The sequence below is a fragment of the Orycteropus afer genome, unplaced genomic scaffold (genome assembly GCF_000298275.1).
Source record: "Orycteropus afer afer isolate SDZICR_OR568_19922 unplaced genomic scaffold, OryAfe1.0 scaffold00020, whole genome shotgun sequence".
NCBI lineage: Eukaryota > Metazoa > Chordata > Mammalia > Tubulidentata > Orycteropodidae > Orycteropus > Orycteropus afer.
This window is the reverse complement of record NW_006921607.1, coordinates 13,565,993-13,585,420: the sequence shown is the minus strand read 5'-3', so window position 1 is coordinate 13,585,420 and position 19,428 is coordinate 13,565,993. Positions and strand designations below refer to the sequence as shown.

General features: G+C 38.8%; 1 protein-coding gene across 1 annotated transcript in view; it reads left to right on the top strand.

Moving 5' to 3' along the window:
* Positions 1-5,403: 5,403 nt before the first annotated feature.
* RBL1 (RB transcriptional corepressor like 1) overlaps positions 5,404-19,428 on the top strand; it is a 59,199-nt gene continuing 45,174 nt past the window's right edge. The window contains exons 1-8 of the mRNA XM_007934642.1: positions 5,404-5,559; positions 8,672-8,805; positions 15,029-15,229; positions 15,613-15,677; positions 15,789-15,917; positions 16,017-16,177; positions 17,985-18,034; positions 18,798-18,984. Coding sequence (XP_007932833.1) covers positions 5,404-5,559; positions 8,672-8,805; positions 15,029-15,229; positions 15,613-15,677; positions 15,789-15,917; positions 16,017-16,177; positions 17,985-18,034; positions 18,798-18,984 — 1,083 coding nt within the window. The remainder of the gene's footprint in view (positions 5,560-8,671; positions 8,806-15,028; positions 15,230-15,612; positions 15,678-15,788; positions 15,918-16,016; positions 16,178-17,984; positions 18,035-18,797; positions 18,985-19,428) is intronic.

Genomic DNA, 19,428 nt, shown 5'->3' with positions numbered 1-19,428 from the left:
ATTTTCAGTTTTGTTCCACATTGTTTTCCCTCTCTATCCAGGACCTCCTACATAGATCCCCCTCTGAGTGGTTGACTGTGGTGGTAGAGCACCATCTAGTTCTTCTGGTCTCATAGTCATATAGGCTGAGGATCACATGGTGTACCCATATTCCTGACATTTCTTTTGCTGTCTATACTCACTGTAGGAAAGGGAGTTAGTAGGAGGTATGATAACCCCTTGGCACTGGACATGGGCACCGACTGCCCATAACCAGTCTTCTGCTGTTGTGTCCTATTGATTCTGACTCACAGCAACCCTGTATGACAAAACAGAATTTCTCCATAGGGTTATAGGCTGAAATCTTTACAGGAACAGATAGCAAGGTCTTTTCTCCTAGAGAAGTGACTGGTAGGTAATGACTGAGCACTTAATCATTGAACCACGAGGGCTCCTTACCCTGTTGTTTTTAGGTGCCGTTAACTTAGTTCTAACTTATAGTGACTCTGTGTACAACAGAACAAACACTGCGCAGTCCTGTGCCATCCTCACAATCATTGCTATGTTTGAACCCTAAATAGGTAAAAATGTATGGGAGGAGAATCTCTGTGTACACACTGCCAACATTTCTTCCAGAGAACAATGAGGTGATCCTGAAATCAGCAGCAGCAGCAGCAGTTTCTAGAAGTAGAGTTGAAGGTATTACATATGTGGTTCAGTTTGAGTTTTTTGGGGGAGTTTGAGATTTTGCTAATTTGGGACCTACCTTGCAGGTCCTAAATCTCACCCCTCTCTGTGTGTGGAGAATGTAGAAGATTGGGAAACTGCCAAGTGAGAGTATGAACATCGTCTGCAACCCAATAGCCTCCACTTAAACTTTGTACAAGCATCCCAAACTCAACAACTCCAGAACTGATCTGTTTACACGTACATCCCAATTAACAGTATCATTTTTCACCCCTTTGGCCTAGATAGAAACCTGTTATTGGTAGTCTTCCTTCTCCAGCAGTGTGGCTCCTCCAGTTCTAGACCAAAGACCTCTCTCCAGGCTGACTTCTTTCTGTGCTGGACTAGCCCCCCACTATCTCCTGCTTGGACTTTTGTATCACTCCCCAAAAGACTCCCTGCCACCAGTTTCTGCCCTCAACCAATTTATGGGGTAGTCAGAGGGACCTGTCCAAAATATAGTCTAATCATCACCTCTCTGCATTAAAACCACCACTGCCTTGATCCAGGCTTTTAGTGAGACACAGGAGATGCCGTGACTCCCTTCCCTCATCCATTCAACACCAAGCTCTCTGTAATTTTTCAAACATACCATGCTGAGTACAGAGTGTCTACTATGTGCCGGGCACTAATCTGACTATGCAAAAGCATTCAACAGTGTGGAGCATAACAAGTTATGGATAACACTGTGAAGAATGGGAATTCCAGAACGTTAATTGTGCTTATAAGGAACCTGAACATAGACCAAGAGGCAGTAGTTAGAATAGAACAAGGGACTATTGCATGGTTTAAAATCAGGAAGGGCATGCATCAGGGTTGTATCCTTTCACCATACTTATTAAATCTGCATGCTGAGCAAATAATCTGAGAAGCTAGATTATGTGAAGAATGTAGTATCAGAACTGCAGGAAGATTCATTAACAACTTGTGATATGCAGATGACACAACCTTTCTTGCTGAAAGACTGCAGTCTTCAATACGGATTATACCTCAACATAAAGAAAACAAAAATGCTTACAACTGGATGAATTAGCAACATTACAATAAACAGAGAAAAGATGGAAATTGTCAGGGATTTTCTTTCACTTGGATCTACAATCAACACCCATGGAAAAAGCAGTCAAGAAATCAGACATTGTATTGCACTGAGAAAATTTGCCACAAAAGACCTCTTTAAAGTGTTGAAGAGCAAAGGTACCACATTTTTTTTTTTATTGTGATTTGAGTGAAAGTGTACAGAGCACATTCATTTTCCATACAGCAGTTCATACACATTTTGTTTCATGACATTGACTGTAATTCCCCACAATGTAACAGCTCTTTTCCCACTTCCTCCCCATAGTTACCTTTCTTGTGTCCTTCCCTCCAATGCACTCCTGTCCCACATGCTGTCTCCCTGTGCAAACACTGCCCTTCTGTTCTCCCATGATTAATCACTCCAAGGAGTGTTATCTACCTGATGGAAATACTCACCCCATATCCCTGTCTATTGTTTGGCTAGAAGTCACAGGAGTGAGTTCAGTTCCAGACCTGAAAGGTAACTAGGAGCCATAGTTTCAGGGGTCTCACTAGGCTCTATCAGAGCTGCAAAACTGGTCTTTTTTTTATGAGTTTGAGTTTTGTTCCACATTGTTCTCCCACTCTATCCAGGATCTCCTGCACCAATCCCCCTCTGAATGAATGGTTGACAGTGGTAGCCAGGCACCATCTAGTTCTGGTCTCATGGTCATACAGGCTCAGGATCCCATGGTCCAATCCCTTGGACTAACTGTTTCCATGTGGTTTTCTTCAATCTTCTCTGAAGACCAAAGATGTCACATTGAACACTAAGGTGTGCCTGGTCTGGTTACCTAGTGTCACTCTGACAAGAAATATACCACAAATGGGATGGCCATAACAAACAGGAGTTTATTCTTACAATTTGGAGGCTTTAAGTCCAAGTTCAAAGTGCCAGGCTCTAGGGGCTGGATGAAAGCTCCTCAACCTTGGGGTACAGCTTTGCCTCCTGCTCCCAGCCCACTGGAGCTAGAGGCGTTTCTTCACTCAGACAGCTGCTGGCTGCTGAGGCTGAGAAGCCCCAAGGTTGACAAGTAAAAAGGCACAGTCCCGATGTTACCAAACCACATGGCAGGCCATTAACTTAAGTCCACTGTAAGTCCCAAGGTTGGCAGAGCATAGCAGGCTGCTGAGCAACGACACGGCTACATGCAGGGTCCAAGCGTGCCATAGGCTAGAGACCATTCCCAATGCTTCTCCTTAGATACAGGAAGCAGACTACATCCCAAAGGCAGCTACTCAGCTGCTTGTGGTAGATCCCACCATGGAGGTAATTGCCAGTCTCATTATGGGGAATAACTACCACCAGCTGCCCAGCCTCTCAACCAGGCCCAGCCAAGTTGACATAAAAACATCACCACAGTGCCTAACCCAAGCCATGGTGTTTTCAATCACCTCATATGCATGTGAAAGGTGGACAATGAATAAGGAAGACCAAAGAAGAAATGATGCCTTTGAATTGTGGTGTTGGCAAAGAATACTGAAAATACCATGGACTGTCAAAAGAACTAACAAATCTGCCCTGGAAGAAGTGCAGCTGGAATGCCCCTTAGATGGGAGAATGGTCAGACTTCATCTCATCTACTTTGTTCATGTCAGAAGGCACCATTCTCTGGAGAAGGATATCATGCTTGTTAAAGTGGAAAGTCAAGGAAAAAGGGGAAGACCCTCAACAAGATGTACTGCCACAGTGGCTTATAACAGTGGGTTAAAGAGTGGTAAGGATTGTGAGAATGGCACAGGATTGGGCAGTGTTTCATTCTGTTGTACGTGGGGTCACTATGAGTTGTAATCAAGGGCATCTAACAACAATAACTAATGTAAACATTGATTGGATCTTCAGTGATAAATGTGAAAAGAAAAGTTCCTGGTCTCATGCAACTCTGATTTCAGTTAGAAAAGTCAGTCAATAAAAAAATAAGATCATTTCAGACAGTGATAAGGTGCTATAAAAATAATGAAATGGTATGGGATCGGGGTGGGGGTTGGTAAGCTACTTTAAACACTACTGCAGCATGGCCTAAGAAAGTGACATTTAGTTAAACTTGAATGAAGAGGAGCAGACAAGCAAAGATCATTTTGGGCAGTTTGATCAGCATATAAGAAAGATCTTTTCAGACAAGAACTAGCTTTAAGCCAGGCAGAAAATAGCAGGACTCGAAGGGCTAACAAAACACAAGCTGCAAGCCTAACTGCTGTAGCTAAAGACTAACCCGCATCCTGGCACATAGGGTCCAAAAGTAAGCAAGTAACCTATCCAATTCTACGCTCCCTATATTGCGAGATCTTTTGCAGGTGCTTGCTGGCAACCTCACCTCCTCAGCTCGCCAAGCATGCACATATTGCTGCAAGACAACCACTGTACTAGCTTCCTAGGGTGGCAGTGTTAAGGCAAGGGCACTGACTGGGAACGAACCGATGTCCTGAGGAACAGCTTATGCACGCCACCCCTTTCTAGGAAACTACCACCCCTTCTCAGAAAATCTCCACCTGTTTTAAAACCTTTAAAAACTCCAGCAAATTTTCGCTCGGGGAGACAAAGGATTGAGTTGCTAGCGTTGCTCGGTCCCTCTTTGTCTCCGCTCATGAGTTACTTTTTCATTCTCACTCCCTTAATAAAAGCTTTGCTAGTATGGAAAATGGAAGCCTCTCTGGGTCATTCTTGGTCAGTAGAAGGCAAAAGCCTGACGGGGCGACCCCTGATGCTCCCTGGAACAGCTCTTCTGGAGAAGTTTCGGTGAAACAGAAAGATAACATGGGCATTCCTAAACCTGGAATGAGTGTTTTTACTACGAAAGTTCCCAAAGCTGACAAAAGGAACCCTTAAAGATGAATAACAACAACAACAAAGATGAATAGGCCAGGTGTCTCCTAGTATGTTTGCCTCACCAGCCCTGTGATACTTTTCAGTCATCCACCAGACCACTGGAGTCATCTGAGAAGCACTGCCTCCATCTCCTAAGCATAGTGGCTAAAGCACTTGACTGCTAACCAGAAGGCTGGCGGTTCAAACCCACCAGCCACTCCTCGGAAGGAAGGTTGGGCAATCCTACTTCCGTAGTGATACTGCCTCGGAAACCCAAGGAGGGGTCGCTATGAGTCGGGGCCGACTTGACGGCAAATAACAACAACAAGGCTCAATCAGCGATGGACTGTTGGCGCCTTGGGACACCAAAAGACAAGGCCGGCAGGATAAAAGAGGCTTTTCACTAAGATGAACAAGGCCATCTCCCAAATGGCAGTCCAGCCCTGCCCAACACATAAGGGCGGTACCGCCGACTTCAGGGCAGGATGCGGACTACAACACCCAGTAGACTCCGCGCGCAGGCCGCAGGACCTCCCCCGTCCCCCCCGCCCCCGGCTCTCTATTTTCCCCGCCGACTGGACCCACCGCTGCCCTTCAAGGGCCAAGTCCAGTTTTTCTAGGATGCGAGGTCCGTTTTCTAATCCCATTTCCAGAGAGGGTGGCTAGGAGTTTAGGAAGGGAAATGGACTTTTGTGAACAGAAAAACAGACGGAAAAGACGTCGCTCACAGGTCGCCGGTTTTCGCGCGCTTTGGCGCGGGGTGTTGTGGGTAGCGCGCCCAGGAGGGAAACCGGAGTTGGGGGGCTGTGAGCGTGCCACCTGCAGGGTCTGAGGGGATGTTCGAGGACGAGCCTCACGCGGAGGGAGCGGCGGTGGTGGCCGCCGCCAGGAAGGCGCTGCAGGCCCTATGCCAGGAGCTGAACCTGGACGAGGGGAGCGCAGCTGAAGCTCTGGAAGACTTCACCGCCATCCGGGGCAACTATAGCCTAGAGGTGAGCGGCTGCAGGTGGGCGGCCAGAGCAGACCCTCGGCGCAGTGGACAAGCGGCCAGGCCCCACCCCCACCTGGCCCCGCCCTACCCTATAGGGTGGTGGGAGCTTCCCCACCGAGAAGGGTCGCCGCCCAGCCTGGCGCCAGTAAGTGCGGGGCGCTACAGGGGCGGCTGCAGATCAGTTGACCCACTCATTTTGTGAAAAAGGAAACTGAAATCCAGAAAAGGAGCGGCTTGCTCAAGGTCTTCCACACCTGTCCTCTCTTCATGATATCGCCCTTAAATCTGTAAAAATAAGTATAATGGTCAAAGGCACAATGAGTTGCATGCCGAAGCACTGCTCAGCGCTTTCAATATGCCATCTTGTTTCTCTCCACAACCTTCTGAAGGCGTTCTCTGCTTCCATTCTACAGATGAGGAAGTTGAGCCCCAAAGAGATTAAGCTACTTGTCCAAGGTCACATGGCTATTAGTGGAGCCAGACATTGGAGTCAGACGTTTAACCTAACCAGAAGGCTGGAGGTTCAAACCCACCAGCCACTCCTCGAAAGGCAGGTTGGGCAATCTACTTCCCTAGTGATACCGCCTGGGAAACCCAAGGAAGGGTCTCTATGAGTTGGGGTCGACTCGACGGCACATAACAACAACAGTGATTGGAAAAAAAAAAAAAAAAAACTCACTGCAGTGGATTCGGATCGAGTAGGGCCGACTCGACGGCATATAACGAAAACAACAGTGAGATTTAAAAAAAAAAAAAAAAAAATCTCACTGCAGTGGAGTCGGGTCCGACCCATAGCGACCCCTCCTTGGGTTTCCCAGGCGGTGTCTCTACGGAAGTAGATTGCCCAACCTTTCTTCCACTCTGGTTTGAACCACCAGCCTTTTGGTTAGCAGTCAGATGCCTTAGACACTAGGCCACCAGAGCTCCCGCATCCTTAGTGATACTGCTTCGGAAACCCAAGGAGGAGTGGCCATGAATCGAATCACCTTGACAGCAGTGAGTCTGGTTTTTTTGTGTCTGTGTATCTACTGCCTCACTAGGGTGTAGTAGCAGGTTGCTCACTTTGTAGCACTGCACTGTACTGTAACTTGATCAAAGCAGTTATATAGATACAAACAGTGCTTACCTCTCAGGCCCAATTTCCTCCTCTGTCAAATGGGGATAATAGTACATTTGATTGGTAGGAAGATTAAATGAGTTTAATCTGATGCTTAGTCCAATGTCTGGCTCTGAGTAAAAGAAATACAGATAATCACTGGTTTATGACAGGGTTCTTTTTGGGATTCTGTTCCTACCACTCTGTCATAAGTTGGTTCTAACAAAAGTAGAACTTCATTTTTTTTCACTTTTGTTATTACTGCTTTTTATTATCACTATCTTTATAAATCCAATCCTTATTTTTCTTTGGGGTTAGAAACATATAAAGTTATAGATATACTTTCATACATACATAAAAAAAATACACAAAACTTCAAGGATGAAGAAGAGTTGGATGATGTTGGCATTTTGTCAATTCCAGTAATAAGACCACTTATGGAAGGTTCTGGATCATCCAGGTTATCCTTGGAAATGCGGATGGTGTCTCTAGTCAGAAAATTGGAATTGTCTGTATGATCCTTTTCTTCTTATCATGTATTTGACGGGAATATCTCACTGCTTCCTGAATCTACCTTTTAGCAACTTCTATCATTTTTATTTTATCAAAATCAACATTTGGATCCCTGTTTTCAAGCAACTGTGTGCGCAATTCAGTTGTTTGTTGTTAGAATTGAACATTGTCCAACTCTATCCTTTATGAATCCTGACACCGACACCAACTCCATTGTAGACCAGGCCATTCATGGCCTGTTCCATAGCAGTGTTTTAAACAGTAAATCATAAAATTGAGTATCTGCAAGTGAGCATCTGAGAATAACATAAGCAAATTATGTGCTGCAACATTGTGTGATGTAGTAGTATATTATTAATAAGAAGATGTAAAAAATAAAAAAGGATGGTCAGAAGTGTGGTTCCTTGTAACTCAAATACATTGTGAGTCAGGGACTACCTGGTTTGTGTTGAATTCCCAGCTGTCACCTTTATTATAACATCATAATTGTGATACCTGCTAAGATGGAGATCCATACTTACTATTTTAAGGGTAAATTGGTCCCCAAATTTTTACCTCACAAAAATGACAGTCTCCTTTATCTAACACAAGATAGGTATTTTTATGTGTGACCCTCCCCTTTGCTAACTTCCTGTGATCTTTCCTTCACTTGAAGGAAAGGTTGAAAATACATAAAACTAAAATGTTAGGAAGGAATATCAGCATCATCAAGGTCATGACTGATGTTTTAAAATCAAGGAAACTAAGGCAGAGAAATTTTTAGGGAACCCTTTTAATAATACACCTACTCCTTACTTATCAACATTCTCTTTACCTGACATTCACATTTATGACAATAGGAAAAAATCTAACCCACTATTTTGTACATTAACAATGTACATCTGGCAGTAATGAATACTAAGTTAAGAGGTGAGAGTAACATTGGTTGTGATGGTTAAGATTATGTGCCAACTTGTCTGGGCCATGATTCAGTGTTTTTTGGCAGTTATGTATTGGTGGTGGTGGTGGTGTTGTTATGTGCCATCAAGTCAGCCCTGACTCATAGCAACCCCTCCTTGGGTTTCCGAGGCAGTATCACTACGGAAGTAGATCGCCCAACCTTCCTTTCAAGGAGTGGCTGGTGGGTTTGAACCGCCAGTCTTCTGGTTAGCAATCAAGTGCCTTAGGCACTATGCTACCAGAGCTCCTATGTAATGGTGTAGTCATCCTCTATTTGTGATCTGACGTGATCATCCTCCATTTTCCCATAATGCCAGTTTTCACATAATGATCTGCTATTTGGAACCTAACCATCCTTTAGTGACAAGTGGATGTGTTAGGTCTGAGGTGTGGCATTTTGTAGTTACAAGAACACAGGATTAACAGTATGATGTTTTATACCCAGTACTGCAGCCAACGTGACCTTTGTGACCTTGGGCAGATATCTTTACCTCTGGCCATTTTTCTGCTTTGACACAAGCGGCTCAAACATAGCAATGATTACTGTTTGCCTTTTTCCTGTCAGGGAGAAGTTATACATTGGTTGGCATGTTCATTATACGTTGCATGCCGCAAAAGCATTATTCCCACAGTTGGGAAGGGTGTCATGGAGGGAAATTGTGTATCACTTACCAGAATACTACGTTCAGCTAAACTAAGGTAAAGTACTTTGATTTTTTTAATAATGTTTTACAAATTCTCAGTTTAATTTTAGAATTTAATTTCTCTTTATTTTAAATCATTTGGTTTCGTTCAGTCCTGACTAATGTTGTTACCACATAGATATCCTTTTTATTTTAAATCATTTGGTTTCATTCAGTCCTGACTAATGTTGTTACCACATAGATATTCTTTCTCAGTTGTCATATTCTTCCTCTGCTTCTCTTCCTCAAATTCTGGCTTTAACCAGATGCCTCTGTGCTAAATATTTTTTAGCTGTAATATTTTTTTCATTAAAAATATTTTTTTATTTGGAAATAATTTCAAGCTTACACAGAAGTTGCAGAAATAAGCAAGTACAAAGAACATGCATCGACTCTTTGCCCAGATTCACCTCTCGTTAACATTATTGGTCCCTTTGCTTTATCATTTGGTCTTTCTTTCTTAAAAAACATGTTTTCCTCAACCATTTCACTGCCAGAGCTCCTTAACATGGTCGTTGTAAATGATGTTATTTGCATTATATGCATTATAGCCCGTTACTCTTAAATATTTCCATGTGTAATTTAATTTCAATGTGTTCTTAAAAAAGAACAGTACTATTACTAACCTCAGCAAATTTAACTTGATACAGTAATCTACCATCTGTATTCCAATTTTGTCAGTTGATCCAGGAATGTCATTTATGGACTTTTTTTTTTTCTGAGAATATTTCCCAGTGTAGTATAAGGTAATACATTCACCTGTCATGTCTCTGTAGTTTCCTTTAATCAGGATCATTTTCATTGCTTTTGTCTTTTTTTTTTTTTTTTAATTGTGGTGAAATACATATAACAAAATATTTTACATTTCAACTGTTTTTATGTGTACAATTCAGTGCCATTAAGTATGTTCACTATGTTGTGTAACTATCATCACTGTTTCCAAATTTTTTCATCACCTTTGTCTTTTCTGTTACTGACATTTTTGAAGAATACAGTCTACAATCACCTCACCCCTCTTTTTAATACATTGTTCATCATTTTTTATTTATCTGATGTTTCCTTATGATTGAATGTAGGTTATGTAATCTTAGATGGAAAGCTACATAAGTGATATGTGCCCTTAGGGTATCATATCCAGAGGCATATGATACCATCTGCCTGTCATTGGTGATGTTAATTTTGATCACTTGATCAATGCATTGTCCTGTTTCTCTACTATATAGTTAATTTTTTTTCCCATTGCAACAGCTCAGTAATCTGTAGGTCTTACCTTTATGGAACTATTTGCCTGGATAGAACACAAAGAAAATAGAGTGATCCAGATTTGGAAAGGAGCTGATGTTTTTTTGTTTCTGGGGTTTTCACCTGGGACAAAACTATTTGAAGCAATTGTGCACTCCTGGGTTTCCAGGGTAGAAGACAAGAAACTTTAAAGCCTGTCAAGAGCTGACAAATAGATTTTAGTTCAAAATAAAAAAAAAAAAATTCTCAGAACAATTTTGGTTGCATGACTAGAAAAGTAATAAAGTCAACATGATTTTAAAAGGTTTTAATGGATATCTGTTTTTATCATTGATGATAAAAGTGTGATTAAGATTGGTAGGCTTAAAATAATTTTTTCAATTGAGCAAATTCATATCCATTATAGTATAAAACAATCTGATCTTTTTCTCAGTGTTTCTCATTGCTAACCATATAACATATGAAAGGTCTTTGTTGAGAAAACTGAACAAAAAGAAATTATAACTTTAAAATAAATTTACAGCAATTCATGATAAAAATTTTAAATAACATAGAAGTGTTGAAAATAGATATTATTTCCTTTTTCCACTTCCTAAAATTAACCAGTATTGATGATTTCTTTTTTTTTTTTTTAACATAAATGAGATCACACTGTATATATTTCTTCCGTGGAGTGGCTGGTGGGTTCAAACCACTGTCCTTTTAGTTAGCAGCCAAATCCCTTAACCACACCACCACCAGAGCTCCTTAACATGTTTGTTGTAAATGATGATTTTCTTTGATTTGATTCATGATACTTGGTGTGTTTTTAAAATTTGACTTTAAATGTAATTTTTTATTGCAATCAGTAATTTACAATGTAATTTTAGATGATAATCTAAATATTCAAAGAGTCCTGGTGGTGCAGTGGTTAAGTGCACTAAAAGGTCAATGGTTTGAATACACCAGTTGCTCTGTAGGAGAAAGATATGTCATTCTGCTTCTGTAAAGATTACAGCCTTGGAAATCCTGTGGGGTAATTCTATTCTGTCCTCTCTGGTCACTATGAGTTAGAATTGATATTTATAGACATAGAAAAAAATCTTATCACATTGTTAATTACTTATATTGCAAAATAATATACAAACAGATTATAGATACCCCTTGCTGCTGGGTTGATTCTAATTCAGAGTGGCCCTATAGGACAGAGTAGAACTGCTTCATAAAGTTCCAAAAAAAAAACATGTCTTTATAGACACTTATTTTGTGCTAAGTGTTTAGATGTCTTTATTTGTTTAATCCCCCCAGTAATCCCATGAAATAAATCACATTTTAGAGATAAGGAAATTCAGTTACCAAGAGATTATTTCCCTGAGGTTATATACCTACAAGTAGCAGATCTAGTATTCAGTTTGACTGCAAGTTGTTGCTGTGTTATGTATGTATCTGCACACAATCTGTGTTAGTATATGTCTGTTTTAAACTGAATTTATTCTCAGCTTTAAAAACCATTAACACCAAAGTAACTTCTGACTTTATATATTATCATGTAAAAATTTGTTTTGCTATTAAGTGTAATATTTAAAAGTTTTATCTTGTGCAGTTTGAATTTTTAATCCATTTTAATAAATAAGTTGTCTGAGTTTCATTGTCTTAAATATTAAGAAATAATTTATCACATAACAGTTTCTCATTAACTGGTGATTTAAATTGAGATGACTTTTATTTATTCATTCAGTAATTATTTTCATAATATAGTAAAGCCTGAATGAAAATTTAGTTCATGAAAAACTATTTTTCATACATTGTAATTGGAACATTGATGATGTTAATTTGCTACAAAGTGATTTTCTTTTTATCTTTCCTGTGCCAATGGAATTCAGTAGCATACTGCTGTTGGAACATGTGCCATATTTGCCAACCCTGCCATATACTTGGGAACATTTCCTTTTGCTTTCTGTAGACACCTTAAGCTCAGGAAACTGCTTCCAGATACTTAAAGACACTACTCACAAATACACACAGCCTCTTGTTTTTCTAATAATGAGCTTCTGTGCCATTTCTCAGACCCAGCTATTTTATATATATATATATATATATATAATTTTTTTTCTTTAATTAACTTAATTATGAATAAAAACCCATACTTTTTTGGCTTACCTGATCAACTTTCAAAAATTATTCATTCATAGAGTGGGAAAACAATGTGAAGCAAAACTCAAAATCATAAGTAAAAAAAAAAGGGTCTGGATTTGCTGGTCTAATAGAGCCTTGTGGAACCCCTGAGGCTATGGCCCCTAGCTGCCCTTCAGGTCTGCAATTGAACCCACTTCTGTGGCTTCCAGCCAAACAAAAGTCAAGCGTATGAGCTAAACATTTATATTAGGTAGATATACTCCTTGGAGAGATCTATCGTGAGAGAATAGAAAGGCTGTAATATATACTGGGAGACAGCTCGGGGCAGGAATGCATGGGAGGAAAGGACACAGGGAAGAGGTAACTGTGGGGAGGAAGTGGGAAGAGAGCTGTTGCTTTATAGGAAATTGCAGTCAATATCATGAGACAAAGTGTATGTGAACTGCTGTATAAAAAATGAATTTGCTCTGTGAACTTTCACCCAAATCACAATAAATTTTTTTTTTTAAATTATTCAGCTACTGTTCTGTTACTCCATACAGTATATGTTTATCTTTCTGGCATAATAAAGAGAGAAAAGGTTAAGGAATTATTTGCTTCTCAAGTTGTAAATGCTGTGGAGTATTTCTTAAATCTGCCTTTTGTGGCACTGACAAGACTTTTGCTGTGTAAAACATTTATTTGTCAGTCCCCAGAGCAAAAATGACAGCACCTTTATCAGTTTTTATTTATTAACATTATAAATAATTTTAAACGAAATTCTTATTTTTATTTAGATATGAGGACATTTACTAGAGAGGATGAGTTACTGGCTCAGTTTTAAACTATATAATTAAACATGATTATACTACAGTTGAATAGGTGTTCTTTGGTATACTGATAACATCCCATTACTGGAAAAACCATTAGAGACAGCACTGTTTAAGAACAAGACACAGAGGAAAAAAATAAAGCTGTGGAATCCTAATATGCAGCAGTGAGCAATCCTTTTACAAATTTTTCATGTAGAATAATACTCACTACAAAATTTTTTTTTTGTCATAGCAAAGAGCTGGAAACATTCCCATATCAAGAGGGGAATGACCTAAAAGGAGTCAAACCCCAGTAGTAAATTATCCAGATCTTGATTTCTCTCTGGTCTTCTTCACACAACAGTACCCCTCGGAGAAATGACTGATTCCAAAGCTGCGGCAAGGATATTTTCCCTAAAGAGCCTATATCAGCTTTATTATGCCAGAAAGTAAGGAAGTACTCAAAAACACTAGGGGACATGGGAGCTAGCTTGAAAAGACTTCCATTAGTAGCCTAATTTGGGACAATTACTAGGAATAGTAATGGAGTATAACTCATTGAATAGAATCTATACTGATAATAAAGGAGAAAGGAAACCTTTTACAATTGACTGCTAACTACTAAATGTAGAAGGAATGATAGCATTAGAAAAATCACGATTGAATATGCTGTTGCTCCTACTGTAAGAATTTACCACTTAATAAATTCTCTGTAGGAGCTCTGGTAGCTTAGTGCCTAAGGTACTTGACTGCTAACCAGAAGGCTGGTGGTTTAAACCCACCAGCCACTCCTCGGAAGGAAGATGGGGCAATCTACTTCTGTAGTGATACTGCCTCGGAAACCCAAGGAGGGGTAGCTATGAGCCGGGTCCAACTTGATGGCACATAACAACAACAACAATTCTCTGTACCACTAGCTCTAGATTCAAAATCCCAAGCAGATGCATCTGATCTAAGATCCCAGACTATATTTCTTGTAATCTCCAGTGAAGCTGAGAAGCAGATCTATCAAATAGAAACCACTCACTCAGACAAAGGAAAGAGTTTCATGTGCCAAGGTATCCAAAAAAAAAAAAAAAAATTCTTTATTGGCAGTTGTGAGCCAAAAAATTATTTGGTAATCTGGAAAGATTTTTTTTCTTTTCTTTTCTGTTACTAATAGGATTCTTTTAAGGGGACTATTAGATTCTCATAGTTCAAACAGTATGTCAGGAAGTTGAAAAACATGGGTAATTAGCTGATGATGCCTTTTATCACCTTTTTTAAAAATTACAAGCATCAGTCTATATTTAGTGCTAGACCCTGAATTATTCAAAATGAGGTTTTGTGTTTTTTTTTCCTAAGGCCGCAGTAGCACGGGAACGTGAAGAATGTATTTACAAATGAATGAACCAGAAAGGTGGAGTGAAAATCTATTAAGTGGTTCTCTGGACATGTACTACCTTCTTATTTCAGTTTTGGTGGTAGAATCTCATGTTGGGACTCAAACACTTGAATTTTACTCCTAATTTCTAACAGTAGGGTGCTTTGAGAAACATCTGTGTTTTTCTTAAACTAATGTTGTGAACCCATCTGTTAGCAAGCATTTACTCTGTAATTTATATGCACATCATTGTCCGGTACTGCAGAGAATGACAGAAATAGAAAGCTGCTCTCATTACCTTAGTCCTAAGGAGATACTTTATGATGTTGTTGTTGTTGTTGTTATGTGCCGTCGAGTCGGCCCCGACTCATAGCGACCCCTCCTTGGGTTTCTGAGGCAGTATCACTACAGAAGTAGGATTGCCCAACCTTCCTTCCGAGGAGTGGCTGGTGGGTTTGAACCACCAGCCGTCTGGTTAGCAGGCAAGTGTCTTAGCCTCTATGCTACCAGAGCTCCTATACTTTATGTGACAACCTCTAATTCAAACTCTGTATCTCCATGGTGATCCTGGGGACAAATTAATTTCATAGTACTTGAGAGTGAGGTTAATATAACATAAGCCTTTCTAGTAAAGATTCTTAGTCATGAATAGAATGTTTTCTTTGGTTGATTCTCTTTTTAATCCATTACTTAGATTAATTTTAAAGTTGTTTTCTGTTTTTCTTTAGTTTAATTCAGTTTTTTAGTAAAATGAAGAAGTGGATGAACATGTCAAACCTGCCCCAGGAATTTCGTGAACGTATAGAAAGGCTAGAGAGAAATTTTGAGGTGTCTACTGTAATTTTCAAAAAATTTGAGCCAATTTTTTTAGATATATTTCAAAATCCATATGAAGAGCCACCAAAGTTACCACGAAGCAGGAAGCAGAGGTGAGACCCTTAATCTTTATATAGTTTCATACAGATTATGTTTCAGACTAATTAAGAATGTTTGCTTTTTTAAAGTCTACATCTGACCAGAAGTATCATACGAAGAACTTAAATTTGTTAAAAAATCATTTACAATTACCCATATCTGAAAATCTTAGATAATACCTATTTTTCTATGTTCTGATTATTTTATGCAGGTTGGAAAGGCTCATTCAGGTCCAATTGTTGAGCCATATTTTGTCTGTTCTTAGTGAATAGAACTTTATCTGTAATTTGATTTTACTGTTTATTTATATTTGCTGTTACATTTTAAATAAAAAAATTGAAATGATACGTAGCAAACTAGTCAGAAAGGCAAAAATGTACATTTTTTCCTCTTCTAGAAGGATTCCTTGCAATGTTAAGGATCTCTTTAATTTCTGCTGGACGCTCTTTGTTTACACTAAAGGTAATCTGACACAGAGGTAAGCTGTTTTTACATTTCTGTGATGGAAGCTTGGTGCTATTTGACATGAGTGATTTCTGGTTTTTGTGTTTTGTTTTGTTTTTCTTTGTAAAGGGAACTTTCGTATGATTGGGGATGATTTAGTAAACTCTTACCACTTACTTCTGTGCTGCTTGGATCTGATTTTTGCCAATGCCATTATGTGCCCAAATAGACGAGACTTGCTAAATCCATCATTTAAAGGTAAGATCTTATTTATTCTTGAAAACTGTTGACCAGTTTTTGAAAGAAGAATTGTAAACCTATTTTCCCCCTGCATCTCTTCATACCCTGTAAAACTAGGTTTACCACCCGATTTCCATACTGCTGACTTCAGGGCTTCTGAAGAGCCTCCCTGCATCATTGCTGAACTGTGTGAACTGCATGACGGACTTCTGGTAGAAGCAAAAGGAATAAAGGAGCACTACTTTAAGCCATACATTTCAAAACTCTTTGATAGGAAGGTACTGTCCTTATAATTAAATGACTAAGATGTGTAGAGTCAGCAGCAACCTCAAACAAAAGAAACAATGTTTTAAGCAAGTTATAAACATTGTAGTACTCAGGAACATGATTCCCAGCTTTCATTCTCAGCTGTGATACACATTTGTCCTATGATCTTGTATGATGTGGTTAACTGAGCTTAATCTGACCTTAATGAAAAATATTGAAGTGTGGCCAACCATATGAACTATGAAGTAAATGCACTGTCACGGTCAACTGTGGGAGATACTGATAAAAAATTAGAAAAAACAGACTATCAGAGTGACCTTGATGAAGAATGAGGAAAAACAGGAAAGGTTAATGTAACGACTGACACAAATTGAGTAACAGTTTACTCTCTACTAAAAGGAAGATGACATATAACAACTGTAGCTTTAATTCCATAGAAAATCCACCATAGTTTATAGCCATCTACATGGTACCTATATTCATTTTGGATATTTTTTCCCCCTCAATAATAAATTTAGCCGTTTCTATATTTATGAATTGGCACGTTCATTTAGGTCTTGATTTATTTTCCCAACATTGAACCATTTAATCCGGCTAGGGCTTGAGTTTTTCTTTGGTAAAAGGAGGGTTTTAGATTGAGTCATCACTGTGGTCCCCCTTTTTGCTAGAAAGAGATTTTTCTTTTAGCATGAAATCTTCCCCAACTGACCTCTTACATAAACTTTTGTACTTAGGCCCATCTTTCCTCAAACATATATATCATGGCTCCTTATCTGTATAATCAACATCTCCAACAAAGTAAACTTTTAAAGGAACCCACGAATTATGTCTTTTACATGCTCTATAGAGGTGACACACTAGTGGCCCCTGAGTATGATGACTGTACATTCTAGTTTACCTAGATTTCGTATCTGTATTTTTTCCTGTTTTCTTAGGCATAGTTATTAATAGCACCTCCTTTCACTCTCAGAAGTATCCTGGTTTAGATAGTGGTCCTCCTGCCCGTAGGCCACAGATGCTTAACATGCCTAGGATATTTATTTTTATTTTGTTCATTTAAAAACTTAAAGTATCAAGACCTATTATATGAAAATCTTTAAAAAATCAGAAGATATGGCAATCCTAGGAATTTCTACATGGTAATTGTTGGCAAGCTAAATTATGGTCACTTTTAGAATAAGGGTAATTTTTTGCCTTCTTCATTTATGTGTGTGGGCCCCTGACTCCTGAAGATGTTTGAATACACAACCCCTGATGTATAGTAATCTCAGTATACTGTGGGTGTGTAACAAATATCAATACAGTGTAGATCTCTCTTAACCAAAGAGAGTTGCTATATTCTGTCTGAGTTCTTTGCTTGCCTGACATGTAATAAATAACAAGCAATGGATGTTAGTTTCTCTCCATCATAGACCAGTGTTTAATAATGAACAACTTGCATCAGAATCACTTGGGGAATTTTAAAAATGGTGCCTTGACTCAGGGTAACTGACTCAATCGGTGATGAAGTCCATCATTTTGCTTTTTTAACAAGTTCCATAAGCGATTCTTTTGTCACTGAAATTTGGAAACCACTGTTATAGATTAACCTCATTTTCACAAGTTGACTTTACATGTCTTTTTAATATCTTGCTTGCTAAATAGGATTTAGTAGTCTGAGAACTATTTAGTAATTCTGTTTTTTATGTGTGTATATACACACATGCACATGTGTATTATAGCAACTACAGCTGTGAAAATTTACTTAAATTTTATGTTTTTCTTTGTGTTGCTGTACTTAATTATATATGATGTCCTAAAATTACTTTTTCTTCCCAGGTTTTAAAAGGAGAATGCCTCTTAGACCTTTTCAGTTTTACTGATAATAGGTAAGTGTCTCTTTGAAAGTTGTTAAGTGAAACATTGTATCAAGATAAATCCTCCAAATTCAAGCTTCCTCTGCTTTTATAACATTGAGTGGGTATTGTCACTAGTCTTGTTGACTCTAAATACATGTAAAAAACAACTGCTCTCCTGAGAAACTCATAAACTGACTCAATGACATCTACATTTGGTTTTACATTCTTTCATGAGCTAAATGTTAGAAAATTCTGAATGCACTTATTTCAAAGCCACTATTGTTTTCCTCAAGGAGCTCTGGTGGCATGGTACCAAGGCATTTGACTGCTAACCAGAAGTCTGGCAGTTCAAACCCACCGGCTGCTCCTCAGAAGGAAGATTAGGCAATCTACTTCTATAGAGATACCGCCTCAGAAACCCAAGGACGGGTCGCTGTGAGTCGGATCTGACTTGACAGCAGTGAGTTTGGTTTTTTTTTGGGATTGTTTCCTCAATGATCAGACGTAATTTTCTTTTCCTTAATTAGATTCAACTAGTTTTCAGATATATGTTTTTGCTTACTTTTGAAAATAATTTATTGCTATGTATACAATTATTAAGAATGTCCGTAATCAAACAGGAACCTCTGATATTATCAAAGTGGCATAATTAATAAAAACTAGAAAGGACTAGTCAGTTTTCCTATGCTGTGGATTCTAAATCTGTCTTCAAATTAAGATAAATTCATTGTGTGACTTAATTTTATCCTTAAAATAATTCTCTAATAGCAGCTTAAAATAATTCTTTTTGCAGCAAAGCAGTGAACAAGGAGTATGAAGAGTATGTCCTCACTGTTGGTGATTTTGATGAGAGAATTTTTTTGGGAGCAGATGCAGAAGAAGAAATTGGAACTCCTCAAAAGTTCACTGGTGACACCCCCTTCGGGAAAACAACAGCACGAGCTAATGTGGAGTGTAACCTTCAACAACACTTTGAAAAAGTAATATAATCTAGCCTGACCTCAGTCTTGAATGATCTTTCTCTCTATATGTATGATTCTACTAACAGCAGAAGCATCTTTCAAGTTAAATCTTGAACTTCTACTAATTCATATTTCCCATTGAAGTCTTAAAAGGTAATTTTTAAACTACGGCATTCAGAGTTTACTAGTTTCTTGCTGTTTTTACTTTCTTTATACATTTTCCCCAATATGCCTGAGTTTTTCAATTGAGTATGTGTCTTTTGACGTAAGAGAGAGTTTATACTTTTCTTGCCATTCTTTCTTTTGGTCACCTTAGCCTCTGATCTGTTAGTTTACAATTTAGTTTGTTTTCCTTCCCATAATACTATTACATGATCTTCCCTAACCTCAGCCTCATAATTCTGTATTTGGTTTTTAATGACCAAGACTTAATTTTGTGTTTATTTATGAATGAGATCGGAG